The sequence below is a fragment of the Coregonus clupeaformis genome, chromosome 23 (assembly GCF_020615455.1).
Source record: "Coregonus clupeaformis isolate EN_2021a chromosome 23, ASM2061545v1, whole genome shotgun sequence".
NCBI lineage: Eukaryota > Metazoa > Chordata > Actinopteri > Salmoniformes > Salmonidae > Coregonus > Coregonus clupeaformis.
In genome coordinates, this window is record NC_059214.1 from 12,557,058 (window position 1) to 12,583,273 (window position 26,216).

General features: G+C 40.6%; 1 protein-coding gene across 1 annotated transcript in view; it reads left to right on the top strand.

The window, feature by feature from the left end:
- The first annotated feature begins 5,717 nt into the window (after positions 1-5,717).
- LOC121536085 (collagen alpha-1(XVIII) chain) overlaps positions 5,718-26,216 on the top strand; it is a 178,093-nt gene continuing 157,594 nt past the window's right edge. Inside the window, exons 1-2 of the mRNA XM_045206536.1 lie at positions 5,718-5,866; positions 5,955-6,028. Of these exons, the coding sequence (XP_045062471.1) occupies positions 5,856-5,866; positions 5,955-6,028 (85 nt within the window). The 5' untranslated portion in view covers positions 5,718-5,855. The remainder of the gene's footprint in view (positions 5,867-5,954; positions 6,029-26,216) is intronic.

Genomic DNA, 26,216 nt, shown 5'->3' on the forward strand with positions numbered 1-26,216 from the left:
CCGGGGGCGGCGCACGGCTGGAGCCGCGCGTCAAGGGGGGGGTACTGTCACGGTTTCGGCCGAGGTGGCCCCTCCTCCTTGTTCGGGCAGGTTTCGGCGGTCGTCGTCTCCGGAGTACTAGCTGCCACCGTTCTATGTTTCTTGTTTGATTGGTTTTGTCTGTTTGTCACACCTGTTTTGTGTTATGTCTCATTAAGCACCCTATTTAGTTCCTTGTTGTTAGTTAGGTGTTGTGTGTAATTGTTTCCTTGTCGTGTTGCTGCGCTACCTATTTTGGTGCGCTATTTTGTAGCTTGCCTCCTTGTTGTTTTTAGGAGAGATTTACGCACATGTTTAGTGCGCCCGTTTGCTTACGCCTGTGCGCGCTTTTCTCGCCTCCGGGCTGTTCTTGGATTATTTTGTGTGATCTACTAAAGTCTTTGTTTGGACTTAACTTCTGCGTCCTGCGCCTGATTCCACACCACACCTACCTACAGCAACTCTTGACATGCAGTGCAAAGACCTCCCTCCACATTGAGTTGTAGGTCTGTGACATCCAGATGGTTACTAGTACCAAATACCAATATTACAAGTTATTTCTCGTGTCGACTGTTATCCTACTCAACATAAAATCAAGTGAGATGGAATAAATTGGTACTTTAGCTACTGCCGGTGACATGATACAGCTTCCCGGTGGGAAGCAACTGCTGCCCAGTGGAAAGCAACTCATGTCGGCAAGCACTAGCCTCTTTGCTTGACCATATTGCTTGGCTCCAGGAGACCTGTCACACGGAGCGAAGAGGCTAGTAAGCACCTCAATACAACACCGTTGCACTGGTTATTCGCAAACAGCTTGACGTTATGCTAGCTAATTGGCATGTGACGGTGACGTCCAGATGGTGACGAATACTACAAGTTATTTTTCCCTGGCCCATCGAAATAAACATAACTTTCTTTTACAAGTTTTAACGAGTGCCATGCTGCTGTTGTTACCAGTTAGCCAGGATGACTGACTGAACTGACAGAACCAAATTCATTCCTCTCCACTCCACTCACAGCCAATTTGGGCACCATGTGTGTCCGTAAAGCCTCTCCCAGGTTTTACGGCTGTTCGTGCACACAACATAAAAAAATTCAAATACAATTGAAGTTCGGTAGCTGAAGTCTTCACCCCTTCGTTGGTGATTGGTCAACAGTACTACTCCTAGTAGGAGTGGGAACATGAAGTGTTTTTTGTAGAGGTTTTCACGGATCCAAAAATGTGGACCCGTTCCAAAATGAACCTGGGTCTTTCCCATCCGGACCGATATGCGTAAATGTATTTTTAAATATAGAGACCAGTTCCGAACGGACCCAAGGACAATGAGACCCGTTCCGTATAGACCTGGTCGGATCCAGAACCCGGTCCGATCCAATCATAGTGATTCTTTTCTTTTTTAACCAGAGCTGATAAAGCGCAAGAGGTAGAGAGGTGCCGCTCTAGCAGGCGGGGAGGGGCTGTACTGTGAGTGAGTGACAATGGGAGGAGGGAGCGAGAGACAAGAGACAGCAACCAACCAAGCCAACTCGCGCTATAGACTAATAGCTGCCATAGCTAGGTTATTTATCATCAAATATGATTAGGTAGTACCTGTCTTGACTCTATCAAACCGGGAGAAGCTAGTTAAGCTAGCTAACGTTAGCTAGCTAGGCTAACTGAGACTGCAGTGTATGCGCTTTCTAATCATATAGTTACAAATAACAACACTCAGAATATTAAGTAGCAGCCTACCTGTTGGCTCTTGGCCTATCCTTCTCAAACTTTTAATTCCGTCATTTTAATTACATCTTCCATTGATTAGATGTCTCCTAACACACAAAGCAAGGCTCTATGACTCTAGCCTATTGCCGCTTTGATGACTCATGATTGGCCAACAACGCGCCACGCTCCACTCTCGTGAAAAGCAAGAGCAGCAGCATAAATTATAAAAATGTCTCTCTCTCTCTCTCTAATGCAGCAGTCACGTTCAGATCTGTATGGGCCCTTCCAGACAAGTCAGTTAAAATTACACATACCTGAGACCCATGACAATCATATCAGATCCGATCCAGACCTTTGACATTATTTAGAATTCTGGATCCGGTCCCGGATCGGGTCTTGGGTATTTGGGTACAGGTGGATTCGTGAAGACCTCTAGTTTGTTGTCTCAACAAGAGATGCCTAGTTTTCATGCACATCTTTTCACTTGAGAAATACTGCACCAAACATGTAAAATTCCGCGACTAAGACTTCCTCTGCAAAAATGTCAAAATTAATGACAGATTTCTTGATTTATCTTAGATTAATTCAGACTATTTTGAGGACGTGTTTCTGGCTACATTGTTGCTATGGTGGCTCAAGAGGGACAAACAACAGTAATATTGCTGTTTTCTTTCTAGTTTTTCAAGCGAAGGTCTTTAGGAAGTATGCGAGCACAGACGGTCCCTTCGCCTAGCCGAGTTCTACTAGGCGCAAACCGAACCTACTGAGTTCTGCTAGGAGCAAACCGAACGTACTGAGTTCTGCTAGGAGCAAACCGAACCTACTGTACGTATGCGGATACCTTTAAAGGAATAGTTTTACCATTTAAAAAAAGAGTCCAGTTCACATAACAGGGTTGACCTTAAACCTGCGGGACAAATGTATAATCACTAATCACATGAAATAAATAACAACTTCAGAAATGACTTTGTCAAAGCAACAAAATAACTAGGGCTTTACAATGATGATGAAAAATTGGGGAAATATTGTGGTTAAGTGGGTTAAAATATTTTAGCATGTAAATCTTAGTGTGGTAAACTCCCCAAAGAATTGGGGGATGTATGCAGGCAAAGCCATTACACAACACTAAACAATACATTAATTGCACTATAACGGTGACAAACGGTGCCCACAAACTGTTAGGTAGGAAACAACACCTCCACTTCGCTGATTCTCAACACTGGGGCCCCACAAGGGTGCGTGCTCAGCCCACTCCTGTACTTCCTGTTCACCCATGACTGCGTGGCCAAGCACGCCTCCAACTCAATCATCTAGTTTGCAGACGACACAACAGTAGTAGGCTTGATTACCAACAATGACGAGACAGCCTACAGGGAGGAGGTGAGGGCTCTGGGATTGTGGTGCCAGGTAAATAACCTCTCACTCAACGTCAACAAAACAAAGCAGATGATCGTGGACTTCAGGAAACAGCAGAGGGTGCACCCCCCTATCCATATTGACCGGACCACAGTGGAGAAGGTGGAAAGCTTCAAGTTCGTAGGCGTACACATCACTGACAAACTAAAATGGAACACCCACACAGACAGTGTGGTGAAGAAGGCGCAACAGAGCCTCTTCAACCTCAGGAGGCTGAAGAAATTTGGCTTGGCACCTAAAACCCTCAAAAACTTCCACAGATGCAGCAGCATACAAGACATTTTTGGACTCACCTTGTTGTGCTGTGCTCACTTGAACAGGAAGGTGGCACGGTGGTCCTTCTTGTGGGCAAATTTTTACATCAAACTTTGTCATCAAAGTCTGGCATTCTCCGGATTTATGGTGCTTTCAAGACAACTGGGAACAAGGTTGAATCATGACCTCAGTGATCTTCAGGTCGGAGCTCTAGAAAGAGGCCACAGTTCCCGACTTGGAATTCCGAGTTGGATGACCGTTTGTCCAACTCGGCTCTGCCCCACCTGCCCTGAATGACGGGTCACCACTGTAGAAGTCAGACAAACATGAGTGGGACATGGGTCGTTCCACATCAAAAAACACAAGAAAGAGGATTTCGACACCCACCATCTCAGATTGTTCTGAAATTGTTCCTGTTGTTAGAAACAGATAAGATTAGCATTTTTGCAACGTTATTTTGTTGAAATATAATTTGATCTCTGAGAAATTAAGCTAACTTATTGCATGTAAATTGGCCATTTTAAATTATAGGAACTTTTTTCTAACAATGAGTTAGACATGAGGAATCCAAAGAAATGGTCTAAAGTCTCCCACTGACCCTCCACATTCCACGCCAATCCCACCCCAACAATTTACATTTACATTTTAGTCATTTAGCAGACGCTCTTATCCAGAGCGACTTACAGTTAGTGAGTGCATACATTTTCATACAATGAGTATATAGTATCAGTTCTCAATATCTGACAAGTAGTATGGAGTTTGCGTCTCGGAGTATTGTTTCTTCATTCTATGTAATGTATTCTCAGTGAATTTGGTGTTTTTCCCCCCTCTTCAGAGAAATTAGTAATTGAAGTTAGGTTTATGTCCCATCCTACATCCTGATATTACCAGGTTCTGACCACTAGATGGTACTGTTCCAGGTGATTTATTTTTTAAAGAATCCCCACCCTGTAAGCAGTCTGTGGACAAGGTATGACAGCAATCCATGCGTTGGTATTGTTGTCCATGGTTTCAAATGCTAACTTTGTAGCATTTGAAACAGTGACCAGGTAAACAAAAACAAACCAGGGTAGTTTGTCATACCTTGTCCATAAACTGTTTACATGGTACAGGGATGTAGCTCAGTTGGTTGAGCATGGCGTTTGCAACGCAAGGGTTGTGGGTTCGATTCCCACGGGGGGCCTGTAAATATATATATATATATATATATATATATATATATATATATATATATATATATATATAAAAAGAATAATGTATGCACTCACTAACTGTAAGTCGCTCTGGATAAGAGCGTCTGCTAAATGACTAAAATGTCAAATGTAATGGTAAGGAAACCAATCTATCCCTTATAAAATAATTTAAAAGTAGGAACACCACCATCTAGTGGTCAACACCTGGTCAAATCAGGATGTAGGGTAGAACATAAACCCTAACAACCTCAATTACTAATTTCCCTGAACAGGGGAAAAAAACATCACCAAATTCACTGAGAATACATTACATAGGATGAAGAAACAATACTCTGAGCTTCTGCTCCATACTTCTTGTCAGACATAGAGAACTGATACTGTATACTCATTGTTAGGGTGGGATTGGCGGGTTTATTGGGTCCGTGGGGGTCTTTTGATAATTTATTTGGATTCCTCATGTCTTACTCATTGTTAGAAAAAAAGTTTGGTCCAAATCGGATGTTATGCACTATATTTATTGAATATTATGTTATATTAAAATGACCAATTTGGGTGCAATCAATTAGCTTAATTTCTCAGAGATGTAATTACATTTCTACAAAATAATGTTGCAGCAATGCTAATCTTGTTTTTTTCTAACAATATAAATGATTTTAGAACAATCCGAGATGGTGGGTGTCATGGCTTGCTGAAATGACATGGAACAACCCACATGCCAAAATGGGGATTTTCAGAGAAAACAACGATTTTATTTGAATGAAAACATAACATTTTTAACATGGTTAAGTTTACTTCGAGCGTAGATGTATGTGATTCAACTGTTAAATTGTGTTTTATCAAAATGTTCACACATAGTGTAACAGGGACATAAAAGGTAGTCCTAATCATTGGAATGCGAACTACGCCCCTTCGACCACACATTAGGCTACTTCGTCATTCACCTTAAAATTCACATTTACAGGCAAATCTAAGATTGGTATAAACAATGCTGCGCTAAAAAAATATGATTATATTCCAAACACACCTCTTGCAATCAGGCACCATACATTCGGAAACAACGTAACTCTTTAGGACCCAGAAGAATTCTCCTTTGTCAGATTATGTGGTTCACTTTTCTCTCCCACAATTTATCTCTGTAACTAGCAGAGAGCCGCGCATCAGCTGTTCACGGCTTGGCGGTCGTGGTGGACGAGGGAAACTGGGAAAAGTTTTTAGAATTTATTTGCCCAGAAATCTTGTAGCCTTTCAACTTGGTCACTACCAAAACAGAGATGAAAATGAGGTATTTTGCATTTATTTACTTTCTTGGGGGATGTAAAGAAATCGAATAAAAGTATTAATTTAATACACGATGTGCTACCTCGTTGCAGGTGTTCCTCATGGTTGGAGACACTAGTTTGCTGTGTCCTGGTTCTTCTGACCCCCGCAGCATCGCAATGGCCAGGTAAGCGCAAAGCTTTGAAAAACATGGCTTTTTAACTGCTTACATGTCTTGATGTCTACAACGTTGTATCTTTAGCTCTCGAACCGTCATAATGTCACCGTTAAATAAACGTTTGTACACCTTGGTAAAGTAGGGTCACTACTTATAAAACCATAAAATGTTGAAATACAATGCACTTAGGCCTAACTAATGGTTTTACATTGGAAGGATGACAGAATAATGCTAAGTGGGAGATGTCTGTCATTACAGTATGTATGCTAAATTCATTACTTTTTGTCATGATAACAATGTACAGTTAATTGGGAAATGTTGTTTGCTAATGTAACTGTGCTATAATGTAACCAGTTTCAACTATTGGAAACATTGTCTGTGTGTATGGGATGTGCATGTCATGTTTCTGAGTGTGGACTGTGGATTACTTTCTTTGCATCAAGATTTATTGAATGAGCTATCTTACAGTGGAGAAAATAGTTGTAGGTCTACTTATGACAAACAACCTCAGGGTCTATGTTTGATTTCATTTGACCATCCCTGCACTGAAAATGTGTTCAGTTTGTGTAAATTGACTTTCAGGGATTTATATATTTCATTTAATATGTTCTTAGGCAAACATATTGGTTAAAGTAATGAAACAATTCGTTTCTATTGCTATTTTGTGAATTATGTTGAACCGTGTTGATCTTTTTGGTAGATTCTGTGGTAGTCGCTCAGTGAAAGTGTGTTCCATGTTGTCTGAATAATCAGGCTGTAAGACACAATTAATTACTGTATACACCCCGACACATTGGAGTGCAAAATCATGTAAATGTTCCTTACAAGCCAAAATGTTGAATACAATTGCATTTAAACTTACTCTACCGGTTGTATGTGCAGTTTGTCCTTTAACTGCTAGACATTTTAGACAAAATATCCACAGGCAGGTATTGTTTAGCCAACTTTTTAGAGAGCCGGTAGGTTTGCCACTGCCAGCTGAATGCAAGCAACGTTCAATCTGTGGTTCGGTTACACTCGTCTATTGTTTACATATTGTTCAAGTGTTTACGCAGTGTGCATCAGTAAATTGAAAATACACACCGGAAATACAAGCCGACAGAACCATATACTCTCTAAAAAGTTGGGTAAACAATCATTTCCTGTGGATATTTTGTCTTAAAGCGTCTGAAGAACAAACCGCACACACAACTGATAGAGTAAGTTTAAATGTAATGTCATTTTATTCAACATTTGGCATGTAAGGAACATTTACACGATTTTGCACTCCAATGTGTCAGGCTGTATACCAATTAATTGTGTATTACAGCCTGATTTAATCACACAAAGTCCCATGGATAGCATAGTTCCACCAGCAAAAACACTATGTGCTGGGTGATTGACATCACATACCCCCCAAAAAATGTAGTTGTCATTGAGACCTATTGAATGTCGATAATCAGGTCAGACTGCAAAGAAGCCAATACCATTCATCTGAACTTCCACTTTGATGTGCACAGAATGGCTTTGGTCTGTTGACAGGGGCTTTCTCAAGTCCAAAGTCTGCCCTCAGAACTCACATTCCTTCGCTTTTTGTCCAGTGTTGCTTGTTATCTAACTGAAGATTGGGATGGGGACTCTTGAGTGTGCTAAAGCCCTGCAGTGCACACTAGTCTTGAGAAAGTGTAATTTCAGAATGGGACGCACCCTTTTCTGATACTAAATTATTCATCTCTGAACCTCACTGCAGCCCTATATTTAATTTAGTCAAAGTTCTGTCCATTGGATTGTGCAGCTGTCAGATGGCGAGCAGGGAGGAAATTGAGAAGCCTACCATGAATATTTGATTGATTGGCCATCGCTGTGGTTGCCTTCACATTAACTTAACAGCACAGTCATGCCAAAGACTCTAAAAATGGGACCTGATGCCTCTGCTTGGCAGAAAATACTTCAGAAACACTCACAATCCAGTTGAACATACATTTACATTTTAGTCATTTAGCAGACGCTCTTATCCAGAGCGACTTACAGTTAGTGAGTGCATACATTTTCATACTGGCCCTCCGTGGGAAACGAACCCACAACCCTGGCATTGCAAGCGCCATGCTCTACCAACTGAGCTACAGGGGACCTAACATACAATGTTAGCGACAACGCCTTGGAGTTTACGGTGCCATCATGGAGGACAGTTTGATGAATACAGTACATCTTTGGCTCTGGTTGGAAATGAGAGCGTTCAATGGGCATGTCTCCTATGTTGGGACAGGAATGAGGAATCCCCTTTGTCATGTGATGCTTTCTCTGCTCCTGGTGCAGATATGCCTGCAGGCTGTGTTGAAGACGAGGAGGACAACAGCTGTAAGGGGATACCCTGCCAGCCCATTTAATGGCTGAATTAGATGATGCATAAAAAATCACTGCAAATAGGACTTCCACCTGTCATATGCAGGGGCCAGAGCCCCTGAGATAAACAAAATCCTCCTCACCTTAAAAGCCACCGTATGTAATTTGATAGTGCCAAGATAAAGTATTATGACACTCCCAAGAGTCAGTTAAACCTCATTGTGATATCATCTTGAAACATTTGACATGTTTTTGAAACAAAGTGAAACTGCTCTGTGGACTTTCAAAGACATGTTGGCATGGTCAGTGTCACTCAGGTTATCTGATAGCTTTTGCCACCTTTTTGAAGTTACACAAGTATACAATAACTCAAATCCGTTCCTCAACTGCAGCTATAAATACTGATATAATAAGTGAGGACTTGAGAGAAAGGGTGGTACTGGGGTTAGAATTAGGCTCCTAACATCTGATGACATGTCCAAGATAGTTGTAGCCTTTGCCACTTTAGCCGCTACAAAACATCTACTCCACACCCCTGGGTCGTGTTCATTAGGCAAAATGTTCTTAAACAAAAACTAGGGCTGGCACAGTAATTGTATAACCGTGTGACCAGCAATTATGGATGAAGACCATCATAACTTTTTTCATAAAAACATCTTTTTTTGGTCAACTTCATATTCAAGTTGACAAAGTAAATGCAACCTTGGTTTACATCTAACAGCTGATATAAGGAGAGAGGAAGCAAGCTGACTGAAGACTGGATGGCCAGGCATTCAAAAAGATGAGTGCGGTTGAGTCTGAAGTTATTTCAGCACGGTGTTGTAGCAAACGAGTCTTCGGTCTCAAAAACCCGACACTAGGCAACAGGGTCTGGTTTCAATGACTGACTCTTTTGCCAACTCCGATTAGTGGGGAAAAAATTGTTCCGCTATGGGTTCCCTTCAGAGAGACGGCTCTCCCAACAAATCACGAGGCAGATGCCAGTACGTTGCGATTTGAAACCCAAGTTTGCAGGCAAAACCTTTGCGAAGGTAGTTCATGCAAAGTAGCCACTTGCAAAATGCACTCATTAAAAATAAACTCTGGTCTCCATCTTGCTAGCTACTATTTTGTATTTTACCCAAGCGGTAAGGTAGTGACGTACGCTACATGATTTTTTTTTTTATGAACCATGCCAACATGTTTTCGAAAGTCCACAGAGCAGTTTCACTGTGTTTCAAAAACATGTAAAATGTTTCAAGATGACATCATGATGAGGTTTAACTGACTCTTGGAGTGTCATAATACTTTATATTTTTTAAGAACAGCAAGACAAGCTTACAAAAAAGCTAAGTTAGATTCTTTACATCCACTGGGTTTGCTCAGGAATCCCTTAAACATTAGACAACACATATTACAATTCATACAAATGTAAAATGCCCATATAACAAGCTAAATGTATAGCTAGTCGGCTAGCTTGTTAAATAGCGATTTTCATAAATTAACTTAATGACCCAGAAATATGATAAATCGTTTTTTCTTTACATTAACTCACATATTACTCTTAACTGTACATTTATTGCGTAATTTGTTATGAAGTTATTATTACTTACATTTGCTTCCATCCTAGTATTTTTGTCAGCCATCTTCCTAAATCAACTTTAGAGTCTTGGGTCGCAGAGCTTTCTGCGTGTTTTGATAACCACTGGATAGGAAGTCTGCATGTTGATTTGCTTCATTTGTAGGAGCAACTAGAGCAGGGGTTCTCAAACCTTTAGGGGCCAGGGAGCCCAAATTCATCAGGGACCCCCTTCATAATCAGAACATATCTCGTGAGCTAAAAATGGCATACAAAGAGTTCTACTATGACTTTGACAGTGCATGGTCGGATGAACCAAGTGTCGGGCCCTGGGAAGGCACGCTAGGTAACGTTTCTTGGCATCGGAGAGAAAATGTTGCAATTTTCAAGCAAATTGACTGCAATTGTACAAATTTTTTCATGGGGCAATATGTAACTTTTTGGGTGACCTGACCAAATTCACATAGAAATGTGAGTTATAGATCTTTCATTCTTATTGAAGCAAGTCTAAAGCGGTGGTAGATCTGTTCTATGTGCGCTATTTCTATGCTTCTTGGTCTTAAGTTTAATTTTTGCATCTTTTACTTTTGTTTTTTTACACCAGCTTCAAACAGTTGAAAAATAAATCAACTTTAGATTTTGGTTATGGAAAATATATTTCACTGCGGTTTAGATGCAATGATTCTTTAGTCTATACTTGCTTATTTTGTCACTAACTGAAATCAGGCAAATTATTTGAATTTTAGGAACTAGGAAATGGTGGAGCGATTTCTGCATAGTGCACCTTTTTTAAAGCTTAATTGACAATGCATTTATGTTTAAAACAATATATATTTGAGTACTGTGAATACCAATATCCCTGTGAACCTCCCAGGCACATGTTGCCCAGGGTTAAGAACATACAATACAATGTATTATTATTAAAATGTATTGTATGGTATTACACCCTCTAAACTTATTCCATGGATCCCTTGGCCAATAAAAAAAAAAAAGAAATGTAATTTTTTTTTTTTTTTTTTTTTTTATCTGGCCGCAGGTGTCCGCGGACACCACTTTGAGAACCCCTGAACTAGAGGGCTGAAAAGCCACTACCCCTCACTCAAAGTTGAATTGGAACACGACTCCGACTCGATGCAGCTCGCGGGATCGCGCAAAAATGAGGGGGAGGGCTAAGGGGGGTATTGGGATTGAGCCATGGTGTAGTAGAGTTTCTTGCCCATTATATGCAAAGTGGCACAGTTATCGCTATAGGAGCCACTGGCAAATAATTTAAACGACTTTACTGCTGTGGGAACTGGGAATAGCTGGGGGTTGAAAGGGTGTGTGTGTGTGGCCAATAGTTTAACCCACTTGACTGGTATGGGGGTTTACTGGTGTGTGCTTGTGTTTGCAAGCGGGGCGCTGCAAGCTAAAGTCTTGTTGTGTTTGGGTTCTAATTACATTAAATTAGTAATTGTAAACCCTAGCTAGTATCTCATATTCCATTACTCAGAATGTGCAGTATTGGATGTGGTCTTTGTCTCTTTATGTTATTTCCACTTGTTTTCAAAGACTTGTTTACAGACATTGACAATGTCTTAGTTCCCCCTACTCGTTCTACTCACTTTAGTGGGGGACCACTGTCTTTTGTCAGTGAGACAGATTTAGTGGTTGGGATAGGATCATTCAAGGCAATGGTTGTCCCCACACAATCGGTAGGCTATAGAAGTAGCAAATGCTTAAGTAATGGACTCAACTCACCTTTAATAAAAATCACGTGATGTTCTCTCGTAAACGCAACACTGATGATTTTTTTTTTTTAAGTCGTCAGTTCTCTCAGAATATCTCACAATGAGAGAGGAGACCACACATCATGTAGTGCAACATACCTGTCACAGAATGATTAAATCTACAATAGTTTTTCTCTGCTGCTGTGAATAATTACCCTGGAGAGTGAAAATGAAACTTAGACCCAGTGTAGTTTGTATGTCTTATTTTAAGAAAGCCACTGTTGTCCATATCCTGCTTTTCAATGGTCAATATCAGGGGATATATTTTATTTATATATTTCTGGATATCTGACATTTTATTAGATATAAGGAGTAGACATACTCCAGATACGCATGTCCTTAATTTCATATACAGAGCTAAGATATTCTCCTTAATGGGATAGTTTCTACATGCATCCAATCCGGACCTAAGAAATCTCCCTGCTACCGTATGAGTCCAGCGAGATATCTGGGGTGAGATACGTTCAAGACACGCACCTGATGCGCGTTCCCCCGCTTACATACACTACCAGTCAAAAGTTTGACGCACCTACTCATTCAAGGGTTTTTCTTTATTTGTAACTATGTTTTACATTGTAGAATAATAGTGAAGACTTCAAAACTATGAAAAAAACACATATGAAATCATGTAGTAACCAAAAAAGTGTTAAACAAATCAAATAGCCACCCTTTGCCTTGATGACAGCTTTGCACACTCTTGACATTCTCTCAACCAGCTTCATGAGGTAGTCACCTGTAATGCATTTAAATGAACAGGTGTGCCTTCTTAAAAGTTAATTTTGGACAAAGAAACCAATGCTAAAGGCCACCAATAAGAAGAAGAGACCTGCTTGGGCCAAGAGACACGAGCAATGTACATTAGACCGGTGGAAATGTGTCCTTTGGTCTGGAGTCGAAATTTGAGATTTTTGGTTCCAACCGCCGTGTCTTTGTGAGACGCGTTGTGGGTGAATGGATTATCTCCGCATTTGTAGTTCCCACCGTAATGCATGAAAGAGGAGGTGTTATGGTGTGGGGGTGCTTTGCTGGTGACATTTAGTCTGTGATTTATTTAGAATTCAAGGCACACTTAACCAGCATGGCTACCACAGCATTCTGCAGCGATACGCCATCCCATCTGGTTTGGGCTTCGTGGGATTTTCATTTGTGTTTCAACAGGACAATCATCCAACACACCTCCAGGCTGTGTATTGGCTATTTTACCAAGAAGGAGAGTGATGGGGTGCTGCATCAGATGGCCTGGCCTCCACAATCCCCCGACCTCAACCCAATTGAGATGGTTTGGGATGAGTTGGACCGCAGAGTGAAGGAAAAGCAGCCAACAAGTGCTCAGCATATGTGGGAACTCCTTCAAGACTGTTGGAAAAGCATTCCAGGTGAAGCTGGTTGAGAGAATTCCAAGAGTGTGCAAAGCTGTCATCAAGGCAAAGGGTTGTTTAACACTTTTTTTGTTACTACATGATTCCATATGTGTTATTTCATAGTTTTGATGTCTTCACTATTATTCTACAATGTAGAAAATAGTAAAAATTAAGAAAAATCTAGGTGACTAGGTGTGACCTATCTAAGCCTTTATATTTAGGCATGAACGAATCCACGTATTTTCAGAAATGTATCATATCTGAAGTTATTACCTGATCATTTATGTAGCCGTATAAAACAAAAATAATCATAATTTCAATATATATCCTTACATGATCCAGTACCCAAATTATTTTACCAGTTCAGTGTCCGAAAATCTTTGTGCTTCTTCATAAGGTGACATATCTGAGCATACATTTGCACCATATTCAGGCTACAAGGTACAGAAAGGCAAACATCGTCATATTTAATCCAAGTTGCTATTTTTGTAAATAAAATAAAAATCTGCATAGCAAATCCAGAGCTCCAATCACAACACATGTTTTCTTTATTTTATTTATTTAACAGAAAATGTAAAGTTGCACACCCTCAATACCCCTGCCTGCCCTGTTTGTTATGGATGGGATGGTTGCAGATTGGGTTGTCAGCGGCGCCGGTCCCTCACAGTCCAGACCCAACATGGTGGTAGTGTTGATCTGTGATCCACTCCAAACTGTCAATGCAGATATTGCAAGAAAATATTGTCATTTCACATAACCATACTACAAAGTAGCTACTCTACCTGCTTCATTCATGATGAGAAAACTAACTGAAAAGCAAGCTAGCTAGCTAAGTTAGTTAGCTAGCTTATATTACCCAGTAATACAAAATACTTCTAAATGTTTTAAACCATTAGCTGTCACCTTGAGTCTTGATAGGGGGTAAAAAATGCTCTTACCTGAAGGGAAGACAATGTCGTTATTTGTTAGCTAGCTAGGCTACCAGTTAGCTTTTACCCCCTAGCAAGCCTAGCTGGCTACCTAGCCCTGCTGGCCAAATTAGCTAATAAACTAGATTGTAACTTTAAAAGTGAAGTTGTGGGGCTTGCTTTAAAAGTATTTTTGTAGTAGTGGAAGAAGTTTAAAGGGGAATTCCACTCTGGAGGAATCTGGGCTTGTTTTCATTACAACTGAGGCATTTCTAGGTCAGTGAGATGTTTCATACATAATTGCCCAGGAGCGAAGCAGTTCAGGGCTTTGCGCCTTGAATGATACAACCTATGACTGCTTCCGGTGTATTGATTTGCATCTCTCTTTCACTCAAACAGTGTGAAGCGCTGTGTGCTCTATACAACTATTGGCTACTTCTGTCTGTGAAGGCATTTTCCCTCGGCTGTCATTTCCCTAGATAGACATTCACACAGTCACTCGTTTCAGGGCACAAGTCTCCCCTTCCCCAAACATTGTGTATGAATCAGAATTCGTAGCTAGTCATTGTTGTTCAATACATTTATTTTCTGTCAACCTTGAGGCTATATGGTTGTTTTAGTCTGTCTACTTGCCGTTGTTTAGTAGGCCTACTTCTACTTTGTCTGTCCGTATAATATTCCATTGCTGTCGTTGTGTCGTTATCCAAGCCCATGCTTGCGCTATTGTTATTTATTCTCACCCAGGCATATTTACAGAGCGACAGATCATTAGAAAATAAAATGATAAATGTAGATTGTAAAATGTTGTGGCATAAGTGTCGCGAGAAAAGTGTTGTTCCTTTCGAAAGTGAAACAATATATGGGCCATGCAAATGACACTACCTTCATCTAAATCTGTGTCTGGAATAAATGCAGGCAGTAGTAGCCAGCCATCCATTAGGATATTTATTAGCCTATGTCGTTGATAATGGAATAGGACTAAATAAGTAAATCATGTGCATTTTCATCTGTCGTGTCGTTTAACAATGTGTGTGAATGAGTGAAGGAACATAACGCTGTGCTCTGAGCGCAGTAATGCTCACTTGAGGTATAGGCTTTACCGGCATTTTAAAGCGAACTTCCAGGTTTTCTGATCACGAGTATATCCGATTACCAACTGTGATAAAACTGACACGATTACGAATATGAGTATGACGAGATCGGCACACCCCTAATGACAACACTCCTCCCACAGCTTTACAAGTATTCCCTGACCTTACTGTATGTTTCTTTGGAATGGCATGACCACCTCTCCCATCTGCTCATCACCAGTTCACTAAGCTACAGATTGTTACACCAGATGATGTGAGTTACAGGATAGGTACTGTTTGGTGTAGCACAGAGAATTTTCGGCCAACCTTAGCGATGCCGTCCTCGATTCGTGGAAAGAGGAGTCTCATAAAATGTCCATGTCCAGTTGCTGGTGGTCAGTTTGAATTTTGAAAATGCTCTGTTATTAAAATAAAAACTTTTTTGCTCCCTAAAGTAATCCGATAGTATGTGCGCCGCCATCGTGTCTATTTCAAGTCTTCTCACTCATTGATCGAGACAGGTCTCTTTCATCATGACATGCAGCACTTTAGGGTGGACACCCACCTGTCTAGATCAATGAGAAAAGACTTGAAATAGACATGATGTCGGCAAATCACATTATCTGGTGTAACAATCTGTAGCTACAGTTCTCTGCTCTTGTGTGTCTCTACACCTGAGACACAATTGGACACACTGAACTGTACTACACTGTTTTTGTATGTTACTTTTACCATATAACATTCTTGTTGAATACCCAGTTCTCTTGAGTTAGCAATCAATAGTGTACACTTGCCTGTATTTTAGATTTTGACAAATAAACAAACATTCTTTGGATATCTGAATGTCTAGCATCTGTTTGACACTACAGAGTCCTGTACAGCTTATATACAGTGGGGGAAAAAGGTTTTTAGTCAGCCACCAATTGTGCAAGTTCTCCCACTTAAAAAGATGAGAGAGGCCTGTAATTTTCATCATAGGTACACGTCAACTATGACAGACAAATTGAGAAAAATAATTCCAGAAAATCACATTGTAGGATTTTTTATGAATTTATTTGCAAATTATGGTGGAAAATAAGTATTTGGTCAATAACAAAAGTTTCTCAATACTTTGTTATATACCCTTTGTTGGCAATGACACAGATCAAACGTTTTCTGTAAGTCTTCACAAGGTTTTCACACACTGTTGCTGGTATTTTGGCCCATTCCTCCATGCAGATCTCCTCTAGAGCAGTGATGTTTTGGGGCTGTCGCTGGGCAACACGGACTTTCAACTCCCTCCAAATATTTTCTATGGGGTTGAGATCTGGAGACTGGCTAGGCCACTCCAGGACCTTGAAATGCTTCTTACGAAGCCACTCCTTCGTTGCCCGGGCGGTGTGTTTGGGATCATTGTCATGCTGAAAGACCCAGCCACGTTTCATCTTCAATGCCCTTGCTGATGGAAGGAGGTTTTCACTCAAAATCTCATGATACATGGCCCCATTCATTCTTTCCTTTACACGGATCAGTCGTCCTGGTCCCTTTGCAGAAAAACAGCCCCAAAGCATGATGTTTCCACCCCCATGCTTCACAGTAGGTATGGTGTTCTTTGGATGCAACTCAGCATTCTTTGTCCTCCAAACACAATGAGTTGAGTTTTTACCAAAAAGTTATATTTTGGTTTCATCTGACCATATGACATTCTCCTAATCCTCTTCTGGATCATCCAAATGCACTCTAGCAAACTTCAGACGAGCCTGGACATGTACTGGCTTAAGCAGGGGGACACGTCTGCCACTGCAGGATTTGAGTCCCTGGCGGCATAGTTTGTTACTGATGGTAGGCTTTGTTACTTTGGTCCCAGCTCTCTGCAGGTCATTCACTAGGTCCCCCCGTGTGGTTCTGTGATTTTTGCTCACCGTTCTTGTGATCATTTTGACCCCACGGGGTGAGATCTTGTGTGGAGCCCCAGATCGAGGGAGATTATCAGTGGTCTTGTATGTCTTCCATTTCCTAATAATTGCTCCCACAGTTGATTTCTTCAAACCAAGCTGCTTACCTATTGCAGATTCAGTCTTCCCAGCCTGGTGCAGGTCTACAATTTTGTTTCTGGTGTCCTTTGACAGCTCTTTGGTCTTGGCCATAGTGGAGTTTGGAGTGTGACTGTTTGAGGTTGTGGACAGGTGTCTTTTATACTGATAACAAGTTCAAACAGGTGCCATTAATACAGGCAACGAGTGGAGGACAGAGGAGCCTCTTAAAGAAGAAGTTACAGGTCTGTGAGAGCCAGAAATCTTGCTTGTTTGTAGGTGACCAAATACTTATTTTCCACCATAATTTGCAAATAAATTCATTAAAAATCCTACAATGTGATTTTCTGGATTTTTTTCCATCAATTTGTCTGTCATAGTTGACGTGTACCTATGATGAAAATTACAGGCCTCTCTCATCTTTTTGAGTGGGAGAACTTGCACAATTGGTGGCTGACTAAATACTTTTTTTCCCCACTGTAAATATCTTCTGTGAATCCATAAGGGCAGAATATTTTTTAAAGATTGATAGAAAATATCCATATTTATTTTATGATGGTTCTACATCAGGGCTCTCCAACCCTATTCCTAGAAAGCTACCGTTGTTTCCTATGGGAACAAATGAGCCATAGTGAGCAGAACAAGCAAGGAGGTGGGCAGAGCCAAGCACGAGCCAGCGAGATCCTACTATGTGAAGTGTGCGTGTTCAATAACTCAATTCGCCTTTGCACTCCTTCTAAACAAAGCAATTTTTAAATTTTTTTACAAAGTGTAAAGACTACAAACCTTAGTCCATTGTGTTCAAAGCATATTCTAGTTTTGGGAACAGAACTGTATTGAGATCAAATGTTTCATTGATGAGAAAATGTGCAGGATGTCGGCCAAAATCAATCTAGTTCCATCTTCTCCCGCTGCCCGCCATTGGGCATCCTCTCACATTTAAACATCCAGTGAAATATCTGTCTAATTGTTCTATCTGTGCTACCGTCCTGTAGCTTTTCACTCCAACCCTAATCTAGCACACGTGATTCTAGTAATTAGCTGGTTGATAAACTGAAACAGGTTAGTTACAACTGGAGTTGGAGCGACCCCTGTTCTACATGGTCTTATGCTGAGCCACACTGGCTGTGTTTACACAGGCAGCCCAATTCTGACATTTATCCCACTAATTGGTCTTAATCACATCAGATCTTTTCAGAACTGATCTGATTGGTCAAAAGACCAATTTAGTGAAAAAAATATCAGAATTGGGCTGCCTGTGTAAACGCAGCCATAGTCCTTTATCCAGCTTCGGTACACTGGCAATGGTGTTTGGCATGGCAGGCTGGGGAAGCTGTGACTCTGTGCTTATGGCGATGGGCTTGTCCTGTCTGCGGTGAATGGCCAGCTGGATAAGACTGCCGAAAGTGGTGGAGGGCTTCTTAACCACGAACGATTTGGACCTCTTGCAGAAGATTTGCTGGTACTGCACGTCTCCTGGAAAGACATGGTTGTGGTGTTAGCATATTACACTTTTTGTGGAAAGGACATAGGGCAGCACGCCTTTGTTGGTAAGGGTATCAACCGAATGGGACCGGTTAACGTATTGTTTAGGGACAATGAGTGGACATTGGGAGATTCTTTTGAGAGGAAAGATCAGTCAACAAAGTGAATGGGCTGGGGGGCTAAAGAAGGTGTGAAAAGTCTTAGGAAGGCAGTTCTTAAAAAGTATGAATTGTTGTGTATGGGAGATTTGAGGAGAAATGGCACCTCAATTGCCCTGCAGAACCAAAACCCCCTTCCTCATCTCAAAGTATTGTCTCTGAACCTCCCCCAGCACATTCACTTTGACAGATCATTGTTGTCAATAGTAGCCCTTTGCAGGGGAATTTTGTAGACATGTCTTGTGTTTTGAGAAAATAATGAGGTGCTTGTGTCATTACTGTTGTAGTCTTGATTTTATACCTTTCAGTATCCCTTGCTGGTTTCTGTCCCACAATCTTGTTGTGCTCCATAACCGCAAGGTGTGTCCGCTCCCTCATGAGTGTGTACCCACATTTCCCCCGCTTTGGAGTATTTTTCAGCAGGGCACTGTAGACTCCAGATAATCTGAGTTTTACAAAAATGTAAGGTTAAAAGAGATTTAGACTAAATTCATTACATGGTCTGGAAGGTACTCTGTGGTCCTCAGGCTACTTCTAACCACCTGTAACCCCATAATACAAACACAAACCATACAAACACTACCATGCTTACTCTAAATTGAGCTGTCTTAGCCGCAGCGTGTAAATATTTTCACCTATTTACCTTCACCTTGTGCAGAGCTAGGGGTTGGAAGTGCATGTTGGTGGAATCAGAATCTGTACCACCTACAACAAAATACACAACAATACACCATTTAACCACCCCACTAATTGTATTGACCTCTATTAGACCGGCTAGCTAAGCATACCTAACATGGACATTTCAATATTGTCAGCTTGCTGTTAGCTAATTAGCGTCACTAAATTGGCAGCAAGATTGTTATCCAGCTGAGACTGGCTGAGAACCATCTATCCAACCATAGACAATGTATACACATTCATCATTGCTACCAACACAAACGGAGAGTGAGTTAGCTGTATCGACAATTCTAATTTTAGTAACAGTGTTTTCCAGACAAGGGTGGAATAGATGGCTACCAAATTGAGATACTCTTATTTGCTAACATTAGCTTGCTTACGTTAGCTAACGTCAGTTAAAGATAGAATGAACAAACAAACATGTTTACTCTGCTGAAGGTCTAGCAGTGACTACCATGGCATAGACAAAATTGATTGACAGTGTGTATACCAAAAGATAGCTATATGATTTAGCTGATGGCTTTCAGAGTTCAATACAGGACTGTAATGTTAGCTAGCTAGCTAACTTACCCAGCTAGTCCAGCTAGGCTAGCAAGCTAGCTAACATTAGGTTATCTTGTTTTAATTAGCACAGAACACCACACGGCATGATGACAAACATGAGTGAAAAAATATATATATATTCTTGCTTAGAGAAATACTGACATTACTGTGTGTTGGTCGTTCCAAGTAAGCAACGCCATTATTCCAGTTTGTGGCCACGCCCCCTCAACCTAGCGAGTGGTATCAGCGTTCGCTATGAATGCCAGACTTTGTGGTTCGCTAGGAGCAGACGAATACACAGGGAGTCGAAACTTCCCGATTCTAGCAGTGAAATGAAAATGTGCTAGTTGTAGCTTGTGGATTGGATAATTGTGATGTTTATGATAACATAATGTTGTTAATATAGTAATGAGCCAGGGTGAAATTCCCCTTTTAAAACGTTTTAGTCATAGTTCTGGTCAGTAGTTATGTGGTTGTGGTCAGTAGTTTTGTGCTCAGTAGTTTGCTGGAAATGTTCATGACAAAAATTACAAAAATATTTTACGTGATAGAGCAGGGACACAGAAGATTGTGTGGATTGTAGACCTGTTTGGGAAAGAAAAGCCCAAATGTTTGTCAAAAACAATGGAAATATTCAGCATGAAGAAATGTAAACACTCAAACTCCTAGACAGAGCTATGGATGAAAGGACTGACCATCCATGAGTTCAAAATGATTTTGAGATTTTAACCATGTGTCAAGAATCAATGGCTGTATGCATTTTGGGGTATTTGTACCAATCGCAGACTATAGTTTTTAAGCTAATGGCAGAAAACAGAATGGTTTCTACAGTACACAATGAAATGCAATGACAGACATAGCTGACTTACACAAGACATAGGACACTGTCTGGTGACAGGTTATGTTGTACAAATCAAATCACATTTTATTTGTCACGTACACGTATTTAGCAGATGTTATTGCGGGTGTAGCGAAATGCTTGTGCTTCTAGCTCCGACAGTGCAGTAATATCTAACAATTTCACAACATATACCCAATACACACAAATCTAGTAAGGAATGGAATTTAAGAATATATACATATATGGACAAGCAATGACAGAGCGGCATGGACTAAGATACAGTAGAATATTATAGAATAGAATACAGTATATACATATGAGATGAGTAGTGCAAGATATGTAAACATTATTAAAGTGACTTGTGTTCCATTTCTTAAAGTGGCCAGTGATTTCAATAGGCCTCTAATGTGCTAGTGATGCAGAATGGTCTGCTGGGAGAGAGAAATGAAATACTGGGCTACTAAAACTGGAATGAGCACAGATATGGAACAATGGTGTGACAATGCCTGCGTGTGTCAGATCCATGTTCAAGTACTATACAATAATTTTAGCTGTTGCTCAAGCCTGCCTGGGGTGGGCAGTGTTTGCAGTTTTGGTACTATTCTATTGGTCCATTTAAGCAAGTCAAGCCCAATCAAGCACAGATAAAGTATTTTAAATGATTTCCAATAGTATTTCAAGGTGTGCGTGCGCGTGTGCGTGTGTGTGTGTGGGAGATAAGGGGAAATACTCACACTTCAGGGGTGGTTACCCAGGGCCAGCACTTCCTAGTTTGAGAGAGAGAGATCCCTCTCACCTGTAGTAAAAAATACCTGTTGTGTGTCTTTTGTTAGGGAGATCATGTTGAGTGTTAATCACTGTAGTTTTTACTACGGTGTATTGAGGTGATTGGGGGGACCTTTATTTCCTATCCATGAGATAAACATGATAGTTTTTGCACGTTTTAAAGCAATACATTGTTTGAAAAGAATGGAGTAAAACAAACTTCTATACAAATTAACTAAGCTGGTATATTCTTCCAGAGTCAAGGGTTATAAATACTTCATTTAAAAATCCCCAAAAATGTACAGTATGTGGCCATCGCAGATTGTACCTCAAATATACTTTATTTTCCCTTGAACAAAACAAATATTTCAACGGCAGCATGGTTGAGTATGTGCCCACTCTGTAAACTGCTTGGCCATGGATGAGTGCTCTGTCAAGAACATAATGTTGTACTGCAGCCAGTGTGAGAGGGGGAAACACAGAACAACTAGTTTAAACAACAACGTTGCGTCAGAAAAAAGTCTGGAACAAAAAGCAGTGCGACTTACAGTTAGAGTGCATACATTTTTCATACTGGCCCCCCGTGCGAATTGAACCCACAACCCTGGCATTGCAAGTGCCATGCTCTACCAACTGAGCTACAGGAGGCCACTACTCTGGGAAACTATAGGATTAAGGGTATGTCAAATGTATGACATTTTAGCTGATTCAGAGGGAAGGGACGCTGAATGGTGAAAGCCACCGAAAGATGTTCAGATGTGGGTACCCTGGTGTGTGTGTGTGTGTGTGTGTGTGTGTGGGCTGTGTTGTTATTAGGAAGGTTATGTTATGTGTTGCTTGATGGTAAATTACCGTTCATTACTAACTAAATGTATTCAGCATATCAACTAGCATATCAAGATCCGGATATGGACTTCAGCCAAGAGAAGCTTCTCTGGAGTCAATATAGCTTAATATGTTGAATGTGCTGAGAAAACACATATACAATGTATACAGTTAGTATTTGTCTATCTCAGGATATTGAATGAGTCCATATCCGGCCATAGGAAATGTCAATGTGTCATATTGAGTAATCCCAATATCATATACTATGTCTAAAAGATGCATCTGGATTCAGAATTTGTCAGGATATGGTGCATATCCACAAAACTCAAAATATGCATTAGAAATGGTCTGTATTCTCTAGAAGAAGAAACAAATGTGTCATGTAAAGATATCCCCTGATATGAACCCTTTTCGCCCAGTGTTTGATTTCGTAAAACAACCCATCTGGATTTTGCCCCGATATCACCAACGTTTTATATATACACTAGATGACTGACAGGGGATGCTATTTTGAAGCCACCGCGCATCCATCTTGGCACTCCCCCAGCATCGTAAATACTATTTTGGGAGATAAAGAAATGCATTTATTAATGTCTACATTTATTCTATTACAGACACCTTAATGCATACTTTTAAATTATATTATGTGAGCTAAACATTTTACTTAAAGTATACTTTTTAGAAAATTACACTGAATGCAACATGTAAACGCAACATGAAAAGTGTTGGTCCCATATTTCATGAGCTGAAATAAAAGATCCCAGAAATGTTCCATACACACAAAAAGCTTATTTATCTCAAAATTTGTGCACAAATTTGTTTACAACTATTGGCTGTATAATAACTCGACACAGTGTTAAAGCAGAAACCGCTCCCCCCAAATGAATTGCATTAAAGCATGGTGAATAGGTCTTGGAGTTTTTTGTTCAAATGTGCATTCTGTAGCTACAGTCTTCTGTCAAAAGAGCTACCCCTACACTTGTTGTAAACCTAGGGAGTGGAGGTCTTTGCAAATGTGTTTTCTAGTCATCTACCTTTTTCTATTCAATTGGAGAAATGAAAGTTACAGGTTGTACCTTTTCAAAACTGCATGAGAGATCAATTGGTGGTGAGACAGATAACAACTTCAGTTTAGAGTTTCCCTAGAGCTCTTTTTTCTCAGGCAGGGCATTTAATCCCATGATGGGAAATCCAGGGCTGCCAACACAAATTTCAACTGGGACCATCATTATTTTGGCTCGAGGGCAAAGGTGTTTGGTGGGTTGCGTTCCCTGTAGACATGGTTGGGGAAACATTATCACTGAAGGATTTTTTTCAGCAGCGGTGGCAAAAAGTTTAGAGGCCCTCTTGGCTAATTTCCTGCAATTTTTCTAGGACTGGGAATTGCCATGGACATCGCGATACGATATCATGATACTTACAGTGCATTCGGAAAGTATTCAGACCCCTTCCCTTTTTCCACATTCTGTTACGTTACAGCCGTATTCTAAAATGTATTAAATAAATAAAGCATCTCATCAATCTACACACAATACCCCATAATGACAAAGCGAAAACAGGTTTTGAGACATTTTTACAAATATATATTTATTTAAAAAAAACAAAAAAACATATACCTTATTTACATAAGTATTTAGACCCGTTGCTATAAGACTCGAAATTGAGCTCAGGTGTATCCTGTTTCCATTTATTATCCTTGAGACGTTTCTACAACTTGATTAGAGTCCATCTGTGTTAAATTCAATTGATTGGACATGATTTGGAAAGGCACACGCCTGTATATATAAGGTCCCAAAGTTGACAGAGCATGTCAGAGCAAAAACCAAGCCAGGTCAAAGGAATTGTCCGTAGAGCTCCGAGACAGGGTTCCAAAACATTTCTGCAGCATTGAAGGTCCCCAAGAACACAGTGGCCTCCATCATTCTTAAATGGAAGAGGTTTGGAATCACCAAGATTCTTCCTAGAGCTGGCCGAACTGAGCAATCGGGGGAGAAGGGCCTTGGTCAGGGAGGTGACCAAGAACCCGATGGTATCTCTAACAGAGCTCCAGAGTTCCTCTGTCGAGATGGGAGAACCTTCAAGAAGGACAACCATCTCTGCAGCACTCCACCAATCAGGCCTTTATTGTAGAGTGGCCAGATCGGTGCCACTCCTCAGCAAAAGGCACATTACAGCCCGCTTGGAGTTTGCCAAAAGGCACCTAAAGGTGAAACCAGAATTGAACTCTTTGGCCTGAATGCCAAGTGTCACGTCTGGAGGAAACCTGGCACCATCCCTACGGTGAAGCATGGTGGTGGCAGCATCATGTTGTGGGGATGTATTTCAGTGGCAGGGACTGGGAGACTAGTCAGGATCGAGGGAAAGATGAAAGGAGCAAAGTGCCGGGAGATCCTTGATGAAAACCTGCTCCAGAGTGCTCAGGACCTCAGACTGGGACAATGACCCTAAGCATACAGCCAAGACAACGAAGGAGTGGCATCGGGGACAAGTCTCTGAATGTCCTTGAGTGGCCCAGCCAGAGCCCGGACTTAAACCCGATCGAACATCTCTGGAGAGACTTGAAAATAGCTTTGCAGCGAAGCTCCCCATTTAACCTGACAGATCTTGAGAGGATCTGCAGAGAAGAATGGGAGAAACTCCCCAAATACAGGTGTGCCAAGCTTGTAGCATCATACCCAAGAAGACTCAAGGCTGTAATCGCTGCCAAAGGTGCTTCAACAAGGTGTTGAGTAAAGGGTCTGAATACTTATGTAAGTGTGATATTTCCGTGTTTTTTTTTTTTTATACAATTGCAAAAATAATCTAAACCTGTTTTTGCTTCGTCAATATGGGGTATTGTGTGTAGATTGATGAGAACATTTTTTGTTTTGTTTTTGTTTTCATTTTAGAATAAGGCTGTAATGTAAAAGTGTGGAGAAAGTCAAGGGGTCTGAATACTTTCTGAATGCACTGTAGGTGCCAATACTATATGTATTGCGATTTGATATTGCGATTCTATTGCGATTTGATGTTCTACAAATTTGCTCGCTATATGTCTGCTGCAGAGAGACGAGGGAGCGTGAGAAAATTCGTTTTGATCAGTCAGGGAAATGTAAATTGCTGAAAACATGATATAGGATGAAAAATACCTGCGTTTTGGAGTTAGTACAGCTGACTACCGCTAGCTAATGGTACCTAAAAAAGCCAATGTTTTTATAAAAAAACACTAATATAAATCGATACTTGGAGTCAATTATCAATATCATATCGTCCAAAAGTAATATTGCTATATGTAACTGTATCGATATCTTCCCCCATCACTAAATGTACACATTTTCAATGGGACGGAGACAATATTTTACATTTTTAAAGCAAATTTCCTGGAATTCTACACGTTAATTCTACACATTTTGCCATGGCTTCTTATGCTATCTGAATGACTGAAACATAACAAAATCAATGCGGGCCCCATGCCATGACATTGTTTTATTTTAGATTCTCCCTGACTGTTAAGTTTTTATTTTGGTGATCGTTAGTTCTCAAAGATCTTATAAAAACAATATTGTCATGTGAATTTCTATCTCTAATTCAACCTAAGCTTGAATCATTACCAGAGGTTGTAAGGCTCTGGTTTTAATCATCAATGATTCAAGGTCCACAACCCACAAGTATTATCTGTATTTTTTATTCATGGAGAGCTCTGACGCCAAAAACACATACATACGGTTTTATACCTCCTGAACTTGACTCCTCCCACCTTTAGGTGGCTTTTCTAAACAGTTTCCGCCTTCCCCTTCACTCTTGAATGTTTAGTACCGCCCCCTCTGTTAGTGGGTTGACACTACATGATAATTCTAACATTTATACTGTATTTGGGGTTAAATCCTTTAGTCATTATTCTTAAAATACAAATTAATCTAACA